This window comes from Psammomys obesus, unplaced genomic scaffold (genome assembly GCF_907164565.1).
Source record: "Psammomys obesus unplaced genomic scaffold, mPsaObe1.curated_primary_1811, whole genome shotgun sequence".
NCBI classification, from domain to species: domain Eukaryota; kingdom Metazoa; phylum Chordata; class Mammalia; order Rodentia; family Muridae; genus Psammomys; species Psammomys obesus.
In genome coordinates, this window is record NW_026596046.1 from 32,173,398 (window position 1) to 32,190,124 (window position 16,727).

The 16,727-nt window shown below is 48.6% G+C and overlaps 1 protein-coding gene across 2 annotated transcripts; it reads right to left on the minus strand.

Moving 5' to 3' along the window:
* Positions 1-731: 731 nt before the first annotated feature.
* On the minus strand, positions 732-8,747 carry Thrsp (thyroid hormone responsive). Of its 2 annotated transcripts, none has more exons than XM_055623593.1 (2): positions 7,674-8,747; positions 732-1,109 (listed from the first exon to the last, which is right to left on the minus strand). In XM_055623593.1, exon 1 carries the CDS (start codon positions 8,143-8,145, stop codon positions 7,693-7,695), a length of 453 nt encoding a protein of 150 aa, XP_055479568.1. In that variant the 5' UTR covers positions 8,146-8,747; the 3' UTR covers positions 732-1,109; positions 7,674-7,692. The 2 variants fall into 2 exon arrangements, with proteins under 2 accessions (XP_055479568.1, XP_055479567.1); XM_055623592.1 differs by lacking the exon at positions 732-1,109 and adding an exon at positions 3,278-3,921 and having other exon boundaries at positions 7,674-8,655.
* Positions 8,748-16,727: the final 7,980 nt, after the last annotated feature.

Genomic DNA, 16,727 nt, shown 5'->3' on the forward strand with positions numbered 1-16,727 from the left:
ATTTCACTTCACATTTAGGGTGTGTGCACATGCCATGGCATATGAGTGCAGGACATTCTGTGGGCGCTGGTTCTGTCCTTATGTGAGTTCCAGGGGGCCAGCTCAGGTCTTCGGGCTTGGTGACAATCACCCTTACCCACTACCGTCTTGCCAGGCCCCTTAAATGTTTTTAATGAGAACAGGTTTGTATTTCTGAGCAACAAGACAGAATGGCATTTGGGAAGATCCAGCAGGATGGATAGTTCGCTAAAGCTTTGCACCTGGATACCTGGATAGATCATGCTAGAAAAGATGACTCAGGTCTGCTGAAAGAGCGACACTAGAAGACCACACCTAGCAAGCAGGATGTGTTTGTTGAATCAGGATCTCATTATGTAGGCTGGACCTCAGAGATCCATCTCTCTTTGCCTCCAGGGAGATAGTTCTTTATAGATTATCAAATCCAAATGCTGTCCAAACTCCTTTTTTTTTTATACAGGATTAGATGTAATCTGATTAGGTTTTCGAGGTGAGTAAAATTGGTAAGTACTTAATTTCTTTTTTTTCTTTTTTTTTTTTTAAGATTTATTTATTTTATTATGTATTCAGTGTTCTGCCTACATGTGCACCTGAACGCCAGAAGCGGTCACAAGATTTCATTATAGATGGTTGTGAGCCACCATATGCTTGCTGGGAATTGAACTCAGGACCTCTGGAAGAGCAAGCAGTGCTCTTAACCTCTGAGCCACCTCTCTAGCCCAGTACTTTATTTCAAATTGGGTAACAATATGAATATAACAAATTGTTTCTGGGAAAAATCAAATGAATTCAGCATCCATGAGTTCACTTGTGGAAATTGTATTAGAGAAAGTATGTAGAGGAATTTTAATTCAGAACATGGCTGCTCTGTCAAGAGATCACATTCAGAGACCTCTTAGGTCTGTGTGATCTGGCTGGAATACAGACATGCATTTAATCCCAGGAGACAGACGCAGATCTGAGTTCAAGGCCAGCCTAATACAGAGCAAGTTTCGGGTAAAAGAAAGCTTAGATGCTGGAGAGATGGCTCTCAGTGGTTAAGAGCACTGGCTGATCTTCCAGAGGTCCTGAGTTCAATTCCCAGCAACCATCTACAAAAACAAAAAAAACCCAAGGATCAAAGAGGGCCTCTGAAAGCTTCTGCAGTATAGACTGTCAAAGCAGATGCTGAGCCTGATGGCCAACTGATGGGCAGAGTGAATGGAATTTTATATAAGAAGTGGGAAATAGTAAGAGCTGGAGGGGACGGGAACTCCACAAGGAGAGCAACAGAACAAGATAATTTGAACACAGGGAACTTCCCAGAAAATTATACTCCAACCAAGGACTATTTGTGGAGATGACCTGGAACCCCTGCACAGGTGTAGCCCATGGCAGTTCAGTGTCCAAGTGGGTTACATAGTAATGGGAAGAGGGACTGCCTCTGACATAATCTGATTGGCCTGACATAATCGTTGATCACCTCCCCCTGAGGGGGGAGCAGCCTTACCAGGCCACAGAAGAGGACAATGCAGCCACTTTTGATGAGAACTGATAGACTAAGATCAGAAAGAAGGAGAGAAGGACCTCCCCTATCAGTGGACTTGGGGAGTGGCATGCATGCAGAAAGGGGAGGGAGGGTGGGATCGGCAGGGGAGGAGGGAGGGGCTTATGGGGGGATACAAAATGAATAAAGTGTAATTAATAAAAAAAAAAACAAACCAAGGATCGGATGCCCTCTTCTGGCATGCAGGTGTACATGCAGACAGAGTACTCATACATTAAAAAACATACAAACAAAAAACATAATACATTTTTAAAAAAGAAAAGCTTGAGTCCAGACATGATGTACATACCTTTAATCCCAGCACTCAGGAGACAGGCAATGCAGATCTCAGAGTTCTGGTCAGTGCAGTTTAGGCAGCTCAGCTGACAGTGAGTTGAAAGGCGGTGAAGCTGAGTTTGTTCAGTGCACGGAATTCAGAGGCAGTTTAACAGAGACAGATTAAAGAGAAAACAAGCTAGACACAGGCGAAGACAGAACAAGCCAGAGAATGAGGAGTCAGAAGATTAGAACATTCTGCCAAAATTAGTATGGCGCCAAGTAGAGCAATTCACTGAGGAGCTGAGAGAAGCCAATTTGAATCAGTCACCTTGGAGAGGAATCTGAGTTAAAACAGCTGAGCTGAACCAACCAGCCAGAGTTCAGAAAGAACTAGAAAGGGTGAGTTTATTCAGCAATAAGTCTCAGAGGCTGAAAACATTCTAGGCCTAGATTAGATTGTGTGGAGGCTAGCAGCTTCCAGGCCTAGGTTAGCAGATGGAGGGGGTAAACCTTGGAGACCACAATTACACCAGGAGAATAAAAGATGTTTTTAGGAAAGTACTTTTAAAAAAGAGACACCTGTGGAAGACACTTGGAAGAGAAAGAGAAGCAGAATGATGTGTGCACAATGAAGAGAGAACTGGAGACTGAGCAACAGCCTGATGTGAGTAGCCTGCGCTGCACCTGAGCCGTGGTGAGATCCTGGCCTGTGCTGCTGCTGAGGGCCATGTCTAGGTCCGTGGCCCTCAGCAGTGAGGTCTGTTACCACCAAAGGACATCAGGATGTCCCTGGTCTGGTTTGCCAGCTGGAGCCATGTTAATGTCTGAGGGCTGTGCAGAGCTGGCCCTGCCCCTCACTTGGGCAGTATGGGAGAGCTGGCCCTGAGGGCTTGAGAGCAGGAGAGTTGGTTCTGCACCTCATCTGAGCAACACAGTAGAGCTGGCCCAAGTATACTGGGTGTGGGAGAGCTGGCTGCAATGGATTGTGGGAAAACTGTCAGGCTAACCAACCCAGCCACCACCCAGGCTCAGATCCAGGGCACTGAGTTGGCCTATCCCAACATCTGTCCCATGAATAACTGTGAGTAGGTTGAAGGGGCTGGTCTTCCAGAACCAAAGCTGCAAGATCTCCACAGCACAGACAACAACAAGATATCTTCGAGGAGGCCCAGTGAGGATGCAGTATTGACAGTGCAGCAGAAGGCAAGGCCTCAAACCAGACCAATGACTCATTGCAATGAATATTTGCAAGAAAAGCTGTTTGGGCAAAAGGGTATACAGTGTGACACCCCAGCTTCCACAGCAAGATTTCTTGTTTGTTTATTTTGTGGGGGAGGTTGCAAGGCAGGGGACAGATGTGGAGGAATGGGGAGATGAGTGGGATTGGGGGCCATGATGTGAAATTCACAAAGAATCAATAAAAAGTGTTTTAAAAAAAGACATACCAGCATGCCGTGTTTTTTTTTTTTTTGTTTGTTTTTTTCTTTTAATTGCTACTGCAATAATTAGGTTCACAGTTCACCTGTGCTCAGCCTCATCGGTGGTCATCAGATCCAACAGGGTGAATAGCTCATCCACACAGTCAGCTACCTCAGCGTTTTCCCGGGGGTGAGGAACAAGAGCTACACATAGCATGTACCCCAAGAAAAATACGAGAAACCCCAGCTGTTCAGTCGTCAGCGCATGCGAGTACTTCCGATCCTGTGTTTCCGTTCAGTAACCTTGTGAGGTATAAAACAGCAGCCCTGTTTTATACATGGCAGAATTTTGCCTCCAGGGAATAACTTGTGACCCCAGGCACTAACTGACATCCAAGAGGTGGGCTGTTAACGTCGGCCACTTGCTGGTACCTTTGCTTTCTACGGATCCTTGCTGCCCTGTGAACCTCAGACTGCTAAGACAACAAAGAGAAGTTGGGAGTCGCAACAAACATCTTAAAGGTAAGCCTGCAGCCGAGTCCATGGAGGCACTCAGAGGGAGGTGGAGAAGCCCGGAGACACAGTCGCCCTCACTTGAGCTGCTCCAGGCCTTCCTTTCTGGTCTCAAGGCTGCTGCACCGCTGAGTCCTCGTCAGTCTCCCCTCTCTCCTGTAAGGTGACCTGTTGCATGTGGAAATGTTTAAAAAGCCAAATGTCTACAACTTCGAACAACCACTGCCCCACGCCTACTGAAACGGTAAGAAAAACATGCTGATGTTGCTGTTTGAAACCTGGTAGCGCCTCAAGCCTGAGGCGAAGAGCAGTGCTTCTGAACCTCCCTAATGCTGCGACCCTTCAACACTTCCTCCTGTGCTAGCGGCCCCCAAGATTATTTTAACCATACAATTATTTTTCTTGCTGCTTCATAATTGTAATTTTGCTACTGTAAATATCTGTGTTTTGCGGTGGGTTTAGGGGTCGTTTGACCCCCAGTTGAGAACCACTGTGTCAAAGGCCACCAGTGCTGGGGCTGCTTTTTCTCAGGCGAGAGGCCCAGGGTGGCAGGCAGAGTGACAGTGAAGCTGAGAGAAGAACCTAGGATTTTGAACCTCTGCCACGCTATGCTGTCTCCACGAATGAAGGCCAGGTCAGAGTTGTACTATTATGGTATAGAAGGGCTGCTCTAGCCTTTCAAGCTGTTTAGTCGGAGAGTGTGGTTTCTACCTCCTCTGCCATTCCCAGTTGCCATTTCCACCCTAGGCTGCAGGCTGTATTGTAAGGAGCACAAAACCCACCAGTGTGGAAGGAAAGAATGAGAGGCAAGCCAGGGCAGGCAATTGGGGTCATCTCCTCAGTTCTCCGGGGGGTTTGGTTTGTTTTTGTTTTCTTTCCTTCTTTCTTTCTTTCTTTCTTTCTTTCTTTCTTTCTTTCTTTCTTTCTTTCTTTCTTTCTTTCTTTCTCTCTCTCTCTCTCTCTCTTTCTTTCTTTCTTTCTTTCTTTCTTCCTCTGTTGTCTGGTTTGGCTTGGTTTAGGTTTTGGGACAGGGACTTGTGTAGCACACTCTGACCTCAAGCATGCTATGTATTGTAGGGTGGCCTTGAACTTCTGATCCTCCCACCTCTACCTCCCAAGTGCTGGAACTGAAGTACTGCCATGCCTGGAACCCTTGTTGGAAGGAGAGACCAACTTAAAGTTGTTTTTCAGCACAGGAGCCTGCATGTGCTTGTGCACAGTCTGTACATACAATAACAAAAGTTTCTCCCCATCCGCTAGAGGGGGTTGAGGACCAAACCCAGGGCCTTGGGCTAATTAGGCAAGTGCTCTACCAATGAGCTAAATCCATACCCGTTCAACAATAACATTTTAAGGTAATGATGATCCATTAAATAATTCATATGCAAGTAATTTAAACACTATTCAAATGCCAGTCATTCTCATTACTATTATTACTGTGAAGTGAAGAAACAAACAAGGAATGACAGCAGCTTTTCTACAGCTTCACAGCTCTTTGGTGTTTCGTGATGGGTATAGGATTGAGGCTCAGCTCCCCTGAGACCCCTGGCTATTGATTCAGCCTAGTTGAATTCAAGGAGATCCTTTGGAAGGTAGCCCGGAAAGCCTCAAGGGGAGAGGGAAATAGGGCTGAGGTTGACAGTTCTGGTTTGAAGTGGAGAAAAGAAAACAGCTAGGACAGTACTTGGCATGGAATTTCTGTCTAGTCTCTGGGGGAGGGAGGCGTGCTGATTCTCCATCTTTCTAAAATGGCGAAGAATGAGTATGTTGGAAAGAATGTTCAGCTCAAAGTTGGGGCCAGTTTTGCTCTTTGTTTGCTTGTTGGTTAGGTTTTAGTGTGTGAGGCTAGCCTGAACTACCAATTCTACCTCCACCTCTGAGTGCTAGAGTACACCATGTCTCACCCAGCTTTTGTCCCTTCACTAACTACATGACTTCAGACGGGTCGCTCAATTTACCTACTCTAATCCCTTACTAGCAAATGAGGTACAGTTCTTTTATGTTGAAGGGTGCAGTGCATAAGCCACAGTGCATATGTGGGGACAGAGGACAACTCGCAGAAGTCCATTCTCTACCATGTGAGTTCCAGGGATCAATACCAGGTTGTCAGGGGTGGCAGGTGCCTTTACCTGCCGAGCCATCACAGCCTCCCTGGAGGTGCTGATCTGGTGTCTCAGTCCTGTATACAGTGCTTTGTAACTGATGCCTGCTATAATGAAGTCAGGCTGGCAAGTGGCCCACGTTCAAAACCAGCAGACACTGTTATCCGATTTCTCCCAGTCCCTGCTACGAGAGACCCATGGCCCTGGCCCTTTTCCTACATGCTACTCTGTATCATGGCCTGTTTGTTTGCTGTTTACTCTCGTTTCACAAACCCAGCCTCGATGCATGGGCTCAGGAATTCCCAGCAGGCACTTCCACACCCTCCTGTGACTGAAATAACTCAAATGTCACAGTAGTTGCTCTTTGTCTGTTTGCATGGATAGGTGGAGCATTGGTGCTAGTTTCAGGGGTGCTGTGAGCAGTTTTCCCTACATGGCCCCATGTGCCAGGAAAGGATAGTTCTCCATGTTATGAGACAGCGCACGCACGCACACACACATAGAATCCACAGTGCACATTTACACAAATACATCTTCCTTGGTAAGGATCTTCACTTGCAAAATGAAAACAAAAACCTCATCTTTAGTGCCACCTTCAGTCCCAGAATTTGGGAGACATGCAGGAGAATGGCAAATTTGAGAACAGCCTGGACGGATTTGTTGTTGGGCTTGTTTGTTTGGTTTTGGTTTTGGTTTTTTTTTTGAGACAGAGTTTCTCTGTGTAGCCTTGGCTATCCTGGATATGCTTTGTAGACCAGGCTGACCTCAAATTTCCCAGGGAGTGCTGGGATTACAGGCATGTGCCACCACGCCTGGTTTATAATTAGATTTCTAAAAAACTTAACTTCGTTTTATTTTTGTGTGTTTTTGTTTTGTTGTTGTTGTTTTGGTGTTTTGAGACAGGGTTTCTCTGTGTAGCCCTGGCTCGCCTGGAACTCAGAGAGATCTACCTTCTGGCCTCAAATTCCCCAACGCTGGGATTACAGGCATGTGCCACTGCACCCTGCTAAGAACTTGACTTTGAAGCTGAGCTTAGTGATACATACCTTTACTCCTGGTACTCTGGAGGTGGAGGCAGGAGCCAGAGCTTTATAGAGACACCCTATCTTAAAAAAGGGTGAGGGGAAGAGAGGTGGAGGAGGAGAAGTGACTGTGGGGCTTTGGAGTGGTGAGGTGGTTCAGTGGGTGAAGTTCGCCGGGTGACCTGAGTTTGATCCCTGAAAGTTAAAGGCGGAAGGAGGATACTGACCCCCGCCCCAAGTTGTCCTCTGACTTCCGCACACACCAGAGCACGCTCGCCCGGAGCACACACCATGTTCACACACCCAGTAATAATAACTTCATAAAGGGCCAGCCAGATGGCTCAGCAGACAAAGGTGCCTTCCACCAAGTCTGGTGATCAGAGTTCAATCCCTCGGACCTACATGTCGTCCTCTGACCTCCAATCATATGCCATGTATGCACAGTGCCCCCACCCCAAACTAGAACATAGAAATAATCCCAAAGTCTTTAAAAAGCTGGCCTTGAGAATAGACTGATTTGAGTCAATCTACAGACATCTATGTATTTACTAACAAATGCACATCACACACACAGGTTCTCAGGAGGGATGTGTTCCTAGGCTACATTTCTGTTCCCTGTAGGAGTTCGTAGTCATTGCTTATCAATCCTGGGTGAGAAGGCTAGAGAGGCAGGCCCAGTTCTGGGCCTTCCCAAGTGAGAGTCCCAACACCCTGGTATGAGAGCTCACTTGGCCTCCTCCTAAGTTACACCACCATTCCTTTATGGATTATAACCCACTAGCATGGCCGCCATTACCTTCCTCAGAGCCGGAGACCTACAGGACCTGTCCTGTCATTTCCTGGTATTTCCTCGTCACCTCCTGGGCTTTCCGGGTAAGGTGGGTAAGGATGTGATGGAGGCTGGAGAAGTGCAGATGGAACTGGGCTTCCAGGTCCAGCTCCTCCGAGATCCTGTCTTCCTCAGCCTCTTCTGTTTCAGCAGCTCCATTCTCGCCCTCACTGGCTTCGCTGCCGGCCACCTTAGCCTGCCACTCCTCACTTGGCAGCAGCCCGTGGTCCACTTCCACACAGATGGCCTTGAGCATGGTGAAGTAGGTGTAGAGATCAGGGGCTCCCTCCTGGGCCGAGCCCCCAGGCCGGCTCAGCTGCACATCCCGCAGAAGGCTGGGGATCATCACCACCTGCTCCATGTTCCGCACCACAGCCGAGTACCGGTCCATGACAGTCAGCAGGCAGTTCCTGGGGTAGCGCTTCGTGAGCACCTGCATGGCTGCCTCCTTTCTCACAGCCCAGCCGACTGCCCCGGCACTATTTCTAGGCTTCTGAGCAGACAGCAGATTGACAGGGTGCCAAAGCCCAGCCGCTGGATCAACACAGCCCCTGTTCTGAGCCAATCCCCGGGTTTGGGCTCCAGTGTGTAAATCAGGTGATCCATCTACCCAGGGACCAGCCTGCCAGCCTTGTGCTTGTCATCTCAGGTCTGCATGACTGCCTCAGCGAGAGGCCAGCTCTTCCTTCAGCAGCCTGCCCAGCCAGTTAGAGGGAAGCTGTCCCCTGGGCACCCAGTACACTTGACTGCAGGCAATCAGTAGTTTTTTGAGGTTACCTGAAGTCAGGTTGCCCCTTTGCTGCTTGCCTCCCTCCTAAGGCACACAGCTCACTTCGTTTATCTGAGCACCTGGCCATGAAATGAACACAGGGACGCTGTCCTGAAACGGAGCAGCTCAGTGCAGGACCAAGAGCCCTGAAGGCAGGGCCACAAGTTTGGCCCGAATGGGTACTGTCATGCTCAAGTCCCAGCACCCCTCTTTGCAGTACTTTTCCAACAAGCACGTGTCTGTGAACAGAGCTGTTGGCAGGGCACGTTAGCCCAGCGTAACCTACACCGGTCAGCAGCAAAGACTTGGCGCCAAATCGTTTCCTAAAGTGGACTGGGAAAGAGCAGTTTTTTTTCCAAGTTAATGTGTTAAGTTAAAGGTGTGCTGACTCACACCTGCCATGCTCAGGAGGCTGAGGCAGTGGGATCACCAGCCTGGTCTACATAACGAGTTCCAGGCCAGCCTAAGCTACAAAGTAAAATCTTGTCTCAGAGAAAGCCAAAACTAAAACCAAAAAAACAATTGAGGGGCTGGATTTGCAGCTCAGTATTAGGATTCACAGCATGCAGGGGCTCTGCCTTTGATCACATCACCACAAGTAAATAAATAAGCAAATACACAAAACAGAATTAAGTAAATGAAGGTTTGGGTTGGTTGGTCTTTAAGTATCTTGCATGTATGAGTCTTCTGCCCGGATGTCTGTGCACCGCCTGTGTACTGTTGCCTGTAGAGGTCAGAAGAGGCGAGTGTTGGATCCTCTGGGACTGAATTTACAGATGTTTGGAGACACCATGTGGGTTCTGAGGACTGAACCCCGATCCTCTGTAAGAGCAAAAGTGCTCTTTTAAGTAACTGCCTTGTTGACTCACTTCTAGCCCTAGGATCATGCTTTTTACCTTTTCCGGGGAGAAATTCTTCCTGAGGAGTGGGTCCATCCCAAGGCCACGAGGCAGGACATGGTGCCACTCAGAGTTGCGATGCAGCCAGACTCCCTGGCTCTGGCATGCACCTGAAAGGTCTGGAAATCTCCAAGGAAGGCCTTTCCACCCTGGTTGTGTAACTCCTTTTGAATCCACATTCAGGTCCCTAAGGGCATTGCTCTCCGCCTTAGTGCCCGAAGCCCAGGGCCACCAAGCGAGAACTGGCAAACAAAGTGTTCTGTTGTGGTCAGGTCTGGAAGAGCTGACTCCAGCGTGGCATGGAGAACAGCCAGAAGGGCCCCAGGAGCCTTTGGAACAGCTGCCTCCTGCCTCTGACCCAGTAGTCAGGTCATCCCTGGGCCTCTTCTGTCGCAGTTAGAAAACTCAAGGGCTAATTTTGTTCAGGTCTCTGCACCTTAAACTCGAGGGTAAGGGCGTCGTACCTGGCCCTTGTGCCTCACGCGGTTTTTGTTGTTGTTTAGGCTTTGGTTTGGTTTAGTTTAGTATTTTTGGTTTTTTGAACCAGGGTTTCTCTGTGTAGCCCTGGCTGTCCCAGAACCCGTTCTGTAAACCAGGCTGGCCCTGAACTCAGACATCTGCTCTGCTTCTCGAGTGATGGGATTAAAGCCGTGCACCAGCCCTACTTCCATGTGTGCTGAGCATGTGGGGGCTGTAGGAAGGAGTGAGGGTGTCTACACAACCAGGTCCCAGGCAGCATGGCCTGACTGTGGCAGCCCCCAGTCTCCATGGCAGATGGACAGCCCTGGACAGAACGAGCCCAGCCTATGTGTCACAGCAGAAGGCAGGCCCTATGTTCAGTCACTACACACACACTCACACATACACACACTCATACATACACATACTCACACATACACACACTCACACGCACACATACATTAACATGTACACACACACTCACATATACACACTTACTCACACACACTCTCCGTAGTCTTTTCCAAGACTACAGCCACATGCAGAAACTGAGGATGACTGACGTGTCTCGTGGAATAACATTGCCCTGAATGCCCCAAGCTGGACAAACTGAATTGGCCGCAGAGGGACTGGGGTCAAGGGACTGGGGTCAAGGGCCTGGCCAGGAACACCATGTGAATGTGGCACAAGGGTGAGGTGAGCAAGTGGCACCCAGGCCGCCAGACCCCAAGTAACCTCAGCTGGCCCTGAGCCTAGGTGGCTGCAGACCAAGGTAGGGAGATAGCCTTTCCGGTTTAGAAATGCTGTCTACAGGCACAATTGTCACCTAACGCCTGTGGGCTGTGGGCTCCGGGCTGCTCTGTTAGGCTGCTAAGACTCTCTCCCCTCCCTCTCCCCACCCCTTTCAGGGCTAAGCTCAAACTTAGCATGCATCCCCCCACTGAAGCACATACCTCCATCTCCTATGCTCCTCCCTGTGACAGTTTCTCTCCAGTCCTGACTGGTGAGGTCCAGGGTCAGAAGTGCTACTGAACCGAGACTGTAGATGGGAAGAGAGGGTTTGCCTAGCATGGCATAAGGCCTTGAGTTTGACCTCCAATTACACATCACCCTCCCAAGGTCAGAGGCCTTAGACCCATGCTCTGCCCTGCTTCTGCCCGAGGTCACTCAGCCCACACAGTGAGCTGGAAGGCCAGGAGAAGCCCCTGCACCAAGAGCCTTCCATGTGACAGCACTATGTCCTAACAGCACACGTGGCCGTTGAGATCTGGGGAGTGGTGGGGGTGGGGCATGATAAACATGAAATCTGACCGCACCGCCACACTCTCCACGTTGTAACAGATGTTAGGGAGAAAATAAGTAAGATAACAAGCTAGGGTCAGCAGTGTGCTGTGCAGCAGCTGGCTTCTGCAGAAGATCCTCCAAGAAGGAACAAGTGCTACCAACCCCCCCCAAGAAGTCCTTAAAGGGACAGCTGACTCCATACGCAAAACCTCTGTAGGCCTGTCTCCTACCTGGAGACCGGAGAAATTGGGCTTAATGGAGGGGTTTTTCAAGCTGAAAAAATTTCCCTCTGGATATGGAGATATCAAGAGTCTAGGGACTGTTTATTGGAGAAGTGACAGGGACCCTCAGTCATACCAAGAGGTCCAGATTCTTTCTACCTAAGCTGTAACACGTGTCTTTGCTGTTCAGAGAATGTGCTATAAGCAGGACTGTTAGAGGCTTGGTATGAAGTCCTGACCAGAGAGGACCCAGGAAACTGGCAGGTTCCCAACTTCCCCCAACCCACCCCTGGTTCTGAGAAAAGCCAGTCCTTTCTGTGGCTGATGCAATGGATTCACAGGCCAATGTCCCAGGCCACACTGGTCTTCTGAGGCTGTGGAGGAGGCCTGCTGTGGTTACAGAGCATTCCTTTGTCATTCCATCAGTCCCAAACATCAGGACTGTCACAGCTGTGCAGCTGTGTGGCGATCGAACCCCAATTTGTATTTCCATCCACACTTTGCTTCCTCTGCCAGGATAACTTTACCTGCCATATTATCACTTGTTATAAGGTTCTGATAATTTAAAACTCTGTCACCAGCCAATACTTGTCACTTTACCTGGGAGCCCTTGGAAGGCAGAGCCCAGGTTTTTCCTATTGCCCCTGCAATTCAGGGTCTGCTTCCTTCCTTGTTTACCAAAAGGATGAATGGCATCTATCCATCGCTCTATCTATCTATTTATCTATCTATCTACCTATCTACGTACCTATCTATCTATCATCTATCTATCTATCTACCTATCTGTCTGTCTGTCTAATAGTTTTGTATAGCCCAAACTTTCTTGGAAGTCCCTATATACTAAGGCTGCCCATGAACTCCTTGCTCTCCTGGCTCCACCTCCCAAGAGTTCCAAAACAAATAAATGATGAAAGAGCCTGAAGGTCTGGCTTCCTCCTCTGTGCTCCAGGTGCTTTTTTCTGCTTCCCCTATTGTTTTCACTCCTTGAGCTTTTCTGGGCCCCCTTGAGTGAAGAACTGGCCAGAGAAGGCTCACTGTGAAAGTTCAGGACCTGAAAGGCTGACCTGCACCCTTTGCCTTCCTCACTGAGTCACCCTTATTTAGGAGAACTGTTTGTTGGTCTAACCCCCAGGACCAGCCCCCAAGCTAGGACCCTAGCCAGTGTCCAGGAAGTGACTGAGGACCTCTTGCTCACCCTGGGCAAGTGCTAGGAGGAGTCGTTGCTGGAGATGGAGGAGAATGCATAAACTTGACTGGGTGGAGACACACACAGCATGAGGGTAGGAGCAGATGGATAAGGAGTTCAAAGCCAGCCTGGGCTACACAAGCTATTCTGTCTCAAAAAAACAAATCAAAGGATCTAGGCACTCACAAACAAAGCTCAGGCAATAGACAGTATTCTTCAGAAGCTTCTCAGGCTTCTGGGCCTTGAGCCGTCCCTCGCTGTCCTTGAGGGCCTTCTTCCTTTTGGGCCAGGCTGCTCTGGCTTCTGCACGGCTCTGCCCTTCAGTCAAGTCTTGCAGTTTGAGGACCCCATTCCTCTTTTCTGAAATATTTCTCATGCTGCTTCTGTCAGTTCTGTATCTCTGCAGCCACAAATGACCACAAACTTAGCGTCTCAGGGGGACACAGGTTTATTTATTATATCACAGTTTCGGAGGTCGGAGTTCAAGAATGGATCTCACTAGCCAGCAGGGATACAGGCCAGCAGCAGGATGGTGCTGGGTGGGGAGGATGCGCTCTGTGGAAGCTGTGTGTGCCTTCATCAGTGATGCCTTCCTCTCCTATCACAGCCTCTCTCCAACCGCTTTGTTGCCTCCTTTCCCTTCCCCCTCTTCTGCCTTTCTTTCCTACTTACAGCGAGCACATCTGGATGGTCCCAGATGATGCCCTAGTCTGCTGACTAGTAATTTTATTTCCCTCTGCAGCCTTCATTTCCTTTTGCAAGTAAGCCATCATAGTCACAGGGCCTGGGGGGGTAGGACAGACACCTTTAAGGTCATTATTATGCCTGCCATATGTCTCCTCTCTTTCAATCTCAACTTCACAGCCTTTGATATTTATTTAAGTGAAACTTTGCATTGGAGCCCAGCAAATAAGGGAGGGCGGATGCTGATGCAGTTGGAGTAGGAGGAAGATGGTGGTGGTCACCTTACATGAGCCCTCAGGTCACCTCTAGAGAATGAGGATACGCCAAGTCCATCTAGAGAACCAAAGCCTTAATTTGGCTTCACTGGTCTTCCTGGCCCCATGCCCTGCCAGCAGTGAACTAACCCGACCTCACCCCGTGCCAAGTTCCAGCCTGAGTGGAGGGACGCGTGCCCACAGCCGTGTATGTGCAGGTGCTTGTGTGCACACACCTGTGTTTCCCTCATCTGCTTGTTCACGGGTGGCAGCTGGGAGGTAAGTCCTCCCCTCTTTCCGAGACGCTCACAGTCGGGACCCTCCCCAGGGAAGGACAGACAAGCACACTCAGCAGGAACGGATGGACACAAAAGCACAGGCAGATGGAGACAGGAAGTGTTTGGCTTAGCCTGGGAGTTTGGAGAAGTTTCCAGAAGGACTAATCACTTGGTGGAATTAGCAATGCAGAAGAAGTTAGGAATAATCCTAAACTCACAATGTTAAGAGAGGAAACAGCTTCTTCCTTCTTCTCTTCCTTCCTCCTTTCTTTCTCTTCTCCCTTCCCTCCCTCCATATAATGTATATATCCACACATACATAGGCAGATACACATTACTATACTATACATACTATATATAAATATATTACGTATCACGAGTTATATACAGTATTTATAATAAATACTGTAGTATTTATAATAAAGATATATCTATTATAATTTCTGGATTTCATGTATCTTTACATTATCTATGAGTATATAAATATACAATTAATGAAAACTTACATAGAGCGAGGCCTGGTGTCACAAAACTGTAATCTCAACATTTGAGAGGCTGAGGCAGGAATTTTGCCCAGGTCAGCCTGGGCCATGTGGTGAGGCCCTATGGCAAAACATACATACATACATACATACATACATACATACATACATACATACATGCATGAGTAAATACATACATACGTGCATATATACAGTGTGGGCAGGGGACTGAAGCTATGGCCTAGCCGTTAGGAGTATTGGCTGCTCCTGCAGATGACCCAGGTGTGGTTTCCCCACATGGAGGTTCACATGGAACCATCTGCAGCTCCAGTTCCAGAGGATCTGATACCCTCCCCTGGACCCCATGCCTGCATACCCACGGCACACCCATGTGCACACACACGCAGGCGAAAGGCTCATGCGCATTAAACTATTTTAATAAAGGGGGCGAGGTATAATTCAGAGGTAGGCTCTTGCTGAGTGTTGGCATAGGCTGTGGATTCAGTTTCCAGCACAGTCAATGAGAAAAACCACAGGATGAAACCGACCAACCGAGGAGAGAGGGAAGGAGGGAGGAGGAGGAAAAAGGTACACTGACTTTGCATTTGCTAGGTCTTGTGTCTCGAGCTAAGAAATGGGCATGTTGGTGTTTATACATATCTGATTTTTTTTTAACGCTACTTAGAAAAAAGCCAGACACGGTGGTGCGCACTGTGATCCCAGCACTCTAGCACTCTGGAGGCTAAGGGGAGAGAGCGGTGGGTTCAAAGACAGCCTGAGCTAGTGAGAGTGGGTGACAGCATTGGGAGGGGAGCCAGAGGGAGAGGTAGGGAGAGAGTAGGAGAAGAAAGAGGGGGAGGAGGAGGAAGAGAGAGACAGACAGGGGTAAGGGGGGAGATAGAGATTTTCCAGGTAGAAATACCAGCCTGAGCAAAATGCTCAAAGCCACAAACCAGTAGCCATACACACAGGATTTGGCAATGGCTGCAGCTTTCTCCCAGTTTCCAAAGTAGCTGTACCAATTTTCTTTTTTATCCTAACTCCTCAAATCCAGTCTCACTCCCAATAGCTGAATTTTCTGACCAGATCTTCCCTCTCCCACTGTGGAACTGGCTCTCTTGCCGTTGTAAGAATCTGCCCAGGCTGTTTCTTGTTTAACAGCCCAATTCACCATTCTGTGCCTCACAGACTGAAGACTGGGCTCTCGCCTTGCCGCTCTGGTCTGACCAGTAGAGGGCGCTGCCGGGCAGCTCTGCGGGCCTTCTTGGGGACTACGCCTTCAAGACACACAGGAGGCTTGTGGAGGGAAAATCCATGGAGAGGAAATGTCTGGAGACCTGTCAAAGCTCCCCTGGCTTGTCCCCACAACCTCTGTGTAACCAGGGAATAGAAGGAGCTGTCCTTTCACCTCATCCCAGGAGAGAGAGCCTGGGAAAAGCACCTCCCCATAGCCTCTGGGGTCTGGGATCTGGCTGACATCTGAAAAGGCTGGCCTCATTTTGGGACTCCGCCCAAAATGTCACCTCTTCCAGGGAGCAGCTCGTTTTACCTCCCCAAGCTGGTCCAGGCTGTTGCTCCACTGTGTTTCTACGCTAAGGACTCTGAGATGCTGCCCCAATATAAATTCTTTCTTGGTTCTGGAGTCTTTGAAGACAAGAATGGTGGTTTCCAGTATGTTTAATCTTTTTCATAGGAAAACACACAGGCACCACTAAATAAATACATTTTTAAAAATCTGAATCATCCATGATCCAGTACTTCCTTTGGTATCAGTAAAAAAAAAAAAAAAAAAAAAAAAAAAAAAAAAAAAAAAAAAAAAAAGATAAAAAAATCCAAAAATCCCCCCTGAACTGAACTCAGCTCAGGTGGTCAGACTGGAAGGCAAGCACCTTTGTCCACTAAGCCATCCTGCTGACACAGATAAATTTATTTTAAAACAATTATCACACAGCGGTGTGGTAACAGACTTTGAATATGAGGCAGACCCAGAAACAGGGGATGCCCACGCTCAGTGTACCCAGAGGGTGGCATAGTAGTCCCAGTAACTGAGCAGCAGGGTGAGGTCATCAAGAAAGTATGCACTCTTTGCACATACTTAGCCATAAAACACGCTTGTTGCAAGGCTGTTTATGGCGCAGAGAAAGAAGGGAGAAGCGAAATGTGGCTTCGGATGTTTAAGACAGAAACATTCGACAAAGGGCTGCAGAGCTTTAGTGCAGGCCCAGGCAGGGGACGGGGCTCAGTTGTGGAATGCTGGCCTAGCAGGCATGAACACCTGAGTTCAGTCCTTGGCCCTCAACTGAAGAGTGATTAGAGGAGGGCATTGACATGCTACCCTGGCTCCCACATGCTCCCACAAGTACCCATGTGGGCACACACAGCACATACACAGAAAGAGCAAAATACTTCTTTTTATTATTATAAAAGTGTGTGTGTGTGAGGCTGTACCTGTGCGTGCCCTGGGAGTACACAGGCCTTAGCCCTCCCGGAACTAGAGCTACAGGT

Excerpts from the sequence above, each read along its gene's own strand:
- Thrsp (XM_055623593.1), bottom strand. The coding sequence starts at position 8,145 with ATGCAGGTGCTCACGAAGCGCTACCCCAGGAACTGCCTGCTGACTGTC.